This window comes from Mus pahari, chromosome 10 (genome assembly GCF_900095145.1).
Source record: "Mus pahari chromosome 10, PAHARI_EIJ_v1.1, whole genome shotgun sequence".
Taxonomy (NCBI): domain Eukaryota; kingdom Metazoa; phylum Chordata; class Mammalia; order Rodentia; family Muridae; genus Mus; species Mus pahari.
In genome coordinates this window covers 34,967,001-34,971,992 of record NC_034599.1, presented here as the reverse complement: position 1 = coordinate 34,971,992, position 4,992 = coordinate 34,967,001, and the positions used below count along the sequence as shown (strand labels likewise).

Here is a 4,992-nt window from a genome sequence, read left to right as displayed (position 1 = left end):
AGGAGTAGGAGTTGAATATGATCAAAACATACTGTATGCATGTATAAAATTTTCAAAGATGAATAAAAATTTTCATTAAAATTAAATAACAATAAATGATGTTTAGGGTATAAAGCAAGAGAAACACTTAATCACTGCTGATTGTAATGTAAATTGGTTCGGCAACTATGAAACTCAATGTGTGTTCCTGTAATGGTAGAAGTTGACATAGCATTTGATCCACCAAATCCTGGGTATGAAATCTTGACATATATATTCTATTTTTATTGTTTTGCATTTTAACTTACATATTATGTAAAATGAAGTTAATATGTTTTATTATATGTATTCTTTAGTGAATCCATACATGAATGTAGTACATGTTGATAACTCTTATTCCTACTTTCTTTCTCTCCACGTTCTTCTCTCAAAAGCCAATTACCCCATCATCCTGTACTTCCTACAAGACTTCTTTCTGTGTAGATGCCATTTTTTTTTTGTGACCAACAGAGTTTAAACAGGGCCTTCTAGATGATCCTGAGTGAGAACTATTCTTAATAAAATTTATCGAAGCTTTGAAGCTTTAAAAAATCAGAAATAACATAATCAGCACCTATTTCCTAGAAATAGTTCAGGAGAATAAGGGAACATCTTTGTTTNGTGATACCTTAAGAGGAATCAAGAATGTTTCAACAGATTCTGCTTCATCTAGGAAGGTGTCATAAGGGATCTGATGTATATTTGGAGGCTACTTATGGCTATTGATAAAGCATGATATGTACAATTACCTTCAGAAGTATAAAATCAGTTTTATGATTGTTGTTTCAAAGAGAAGCAGTNGAATTTAATTATGTAAGGGAAATAATGGGGATTAATTTTTTTTACAAGTCTCTATATCTGCCTCTAATTCAGTATTTTCATTTGAAGAAATTATTTTGAAAAATCATATGAGAATGTTTAACAATTCAGACTAAGATGGCCTTAATCAAAAACAATCATATGAGTTTTATGAATAAATATTTCATGTGTATGCAATAGTAAAATAATGCACTTCTGAATCTGCTGTGGTCCATTCCATGATGGACATATTCCTACAAGTATTAAAAACATAGACCTATATTGGAAATTTTGTTCTTACTTCTACTTTGCTTTATAGAATTGTGCATTTGTGTACATTTCTTTTTAGTGATGTGGACCTCATCCACATAACATCATGGATTCTTTGTTTATTGTTTATTGTTTTTGTTTTTGGTAGAAGCTACATGATTGTGTCAGAACCTACCTCCAAGGAATAAATATTTCAAGGAACCAATCACTGAGAAATGAGTAGGCAGGATTTCGGGGTCCATACAGGAAGAGGGGAGGGAGGAGAAGGACAATTAAGTAGCTTACAACATTAGGATGCTAATTTCTGAGCCCAGCGATTGTGTTTCCTGTTGATTCTAAACTAAGATAGTGTGGTGTCTTCCTTTACACCATGACTGAACTGGGTTCCAACCAGCTATGGGAATTTGGAAGTATGGAGCATGCATGGCTACAGCCCACCGTTGAAACTTAGTGAGCAGAGTGGAGAGATTTCAGAGCTCTGATTCAGAGAGTCTGCTGGGCTGCGAACAGTCCAGCCTGTCTGCCAGTGCCATGCTGTTGGTAGGATGGATTCCTTTTTAATATTTCTCACAACATATGGTATCAATATACAATTAACAAAAAATAGGTAATATCCTCTAGCTGGACTTCCTTGTCTGGCCTCAGGGGGAGAGGATGTCTCTTAAACCACAGAAACTTGATGTGCCAGGGAAGGCGGTTACCGAGGGGTAGCCTCCACCAACGTAGAGGAGAAGGCTAGGGAATTGCTTAGGCGATGGATTATGGGTGGGAATGACCTGAAGATGGACAGCAATCAAGATGTAAAATGAGGTGAAAAAAGAAAGAAAATTTTTTGCATATTTTACTTTTTAATAAATTCATTATTTTTGGATATCACAATGTCTGAACACGTTAGAAATATATTTAATTACAAATGCTGGCTATATAGTCTACGGAGATAATCAAGAATTTGATGCAAATGTATTTACTCTCTGCTGTAAGATAAATATATTTCACAAAAAAAGAAACCCTGTTCTAGATACATAAAACAGAATCATTCAAAAGAAGGTTTTTGAGAGTTTCACAAACTGACTGGTGTCATACATGCTATGATAAGCAGATGCTTCTCTATATCCCAGATAGATATTGTCCTTCACATGTCCCATTGACTAAAAATGTCCTGCCCTTGGCAACATTAAAACCAACAGTGATGGAAATGATTTCACATCACTATACTCAGTACTTTCTACTGCTTGCTACCTCTCTAAACATGAATGTTAGTAAAGAAATATCAGTCTTTATTTCATAAGAAAACACTTTCTTTCAAAGAACTTATTTAGAGCAACTTTGACATCCTTATTTCTCAGGCTGTAGATCAAGGGATTCAGCATGGGCACAACAATGGTATAAAANACAGAGGATACTTTCCCTTGGTCCATGGAGCTGACTGATGATGGCTGCAGGTACATGAATGCAAGGGAACCAAAGAAGATAGCAACAGCTGATATGTGTGAGCTGCAGGTGCTGAAAGCTTTGGACCTGCCGTCTTTGGATTTAATCCNGAGGATGCTGGCTATGATGAAGATGTAAGAGCTTAAAATAGTCAGAGTGGGAATAATGATGTTAAAAAAACTGAAACATAAAACTACTACTTCATTGATAAAAGTATCAGAACAGGGGAGTTCCAGTAGTGGAAAAAGATCACAGAAGTAATGATTTATTACATTTGCCTTACAGAAATGCACTCTTAACATGCAGATTGTGTGAGTTGTGGCACCAATAAAGGCTATACTATATACTCCAAATATCATCCAGGAACAGACTTGAAAGGACATTACAGCATTGTAAAGCAAGGGGTTACAGATGGCAACATAGCGGTCATATGCCATTACAGCTAACATGTGACACTCTGCAATACCAAACATAGCAAAAAAGTAGAGCTGAGTCATGCATTCAGGATAGGAGATGATGTTCTTCACTGCCACAAAGTTCACCAACATTTTGGGAATAATGACAGTGGACTGGCAGAGGTCAATGAAGGACAGGCTGCTGAGGAAATAATACATGGGTGTGTGAAGGTGAGAACTGAATAGTATCAGAGTGATCATGCCCAGATTCCCAGCCACTGTGACCACATAGATTGCTAGAAAGAGGAGGAAGAGGGGCAGCTGCAGCTCTGGTTTGTGTGTTAACCCAGCGAGGACGAACTCAGTCACTTCTGAAAGATTTCCTTGTAACATTTTCTTCTCTGGGTTCTATGTAGAAAGGGAAAAAATGAAATAACTATGTAGTATTTTACCATATACTGAGGTGTGAACCAGAATTCAAGCTTTCATTTTGTTAGGCATCTTCAATTTTGTGACAGATAATCTTAAATTATAGAATCTGAAGCACTAGACTGCTTAACACATGTCACTTATAGTTAAAGAAAAATTACTTCTGTCTGTGAGTATAGTTTTTGTTATGAGAATGTTAGGACTTATTCCATGGACAATGAAAGAGTGATCAGATACATCCAGTGGAGTCTGCTAAGGAGTGTCCATGACTCATTGGTCCTTCTCCCCATCACCCTATATAGAAATACAATTTTTCTATCTTATAATAATAGCATCATTTACACAAAGGCAAAACACCACCACAGATATCCACAATTGTTGCTATACTTCATGGTGGAAACTTAAAACCTTTCTTCATAAGGAAATGAACCATGCAAGTTGTACTTTCATCAACATAACAGAACCTTAAGGTAATCAGACGAAAACTTGAAATCAGAAGGGATCTGAATTTGAAAGTATACAATGAAAATACCTGTATATGTATATGGATTAATTTTTATACATAAAATTAGAAGAAATCATTAGGAAAGTAGCATGGTAAGTTATTAAACAGGCCATCATAGAGTGGGAAAAAACATCATTAAGAAAACTAAGATAACATAAAAAAAATCTCTTGAAATATCATGAAAAGTGTTAAAACATTTAAGAATAAATTAAAGAAATATAAAACATTGCACTTGAAATTATCAACATTGTTGAAAATCTAAATCATTACATACATGGAAAAACCTCAGATCTTCATGAACCACAAGATTCAACCTTGTGAAATGGCAATACTTCCCAAATTGTTGTATAAGTTCAGTGTAATGCTAATGAAAATCCAAAATACTTTCATTACCATTACCAATATCTTGATCATATATGATTCAATGAAATCAATGTGGCTGGGAATTTTCAGAACAATCCTTGAAATGAATAACATTTGAAGTTTCAAGATTCCCCATTTGAAAACTTAATAAACTTTCTTATATTCTCATAATATAAATATGCCATGAACTATACACAAACTTTCAATCTGTACAGAAACCCTATATCTTTATGTTGAAATCATGCATTGCACAAATATTCAATGGAGGAAGACTATTTTCCAACCAATAGACAAATAGATGAAGTTATGTAATAAAATAAAACTCTACTTTTCACAATAAGAGGCATGGATGCTCTCACTAAATATAATAGCTAAACATAACAACATTTGAAAAAATACAACAGTAGATCTTCATTCCCACGAAATTTTTTTTATTATTATTAGATATTTTCTTTATTTACATTTCTTTTTTTAATTGTTTTATTTTTTATATTTTATTATTATTATTTTCTTGACTTACATTTCAAATGCTATCCCGAGAGTTCCCTATACACCCCCCCCCCCGCTCCCCTATGCACCCACTTCCACTATTTGGCCCTGGCTTTTCCCTGTGCTATGTCATATAAAGCTTGCAAGACCAAGGGGCTCTCTTCCCAATGATGGCCGATTAAGCCATCTTCTGCTACATATGCANCTAGAGACACCAGCTCAGGGGGTACTGGTTAGTTCATATTACTGTTGCACCTACAGGGTTGCAGCCCCCTTCAGCTCCTTGGGTACTTT

At 35.0% G+C, this 4,992-nt stretch overlaps 1 protein-coding gene across 1 annotated transcript; it reads right to left on the bottom strand.

Moving 5' to 3' along the window:
• Nucleotides 1-2,363: 2,363 nt before the first annotated feature.
• On the bottom strand, nt 2,364-3,305 carry LOC110328329 (olfactory receptor 150-like). Its single transcript, XM_021207778.1, has one exon. It carries the CDS (start codon nt 3,303-3,305, stop codon nt 2,364-2,366), a length of 942 nt encoding a protein of 313 aa, XP_021063437.1.
• Between the last annotated feature and the right edge of the window lie 1,687 nt (nt 3,306-4,992).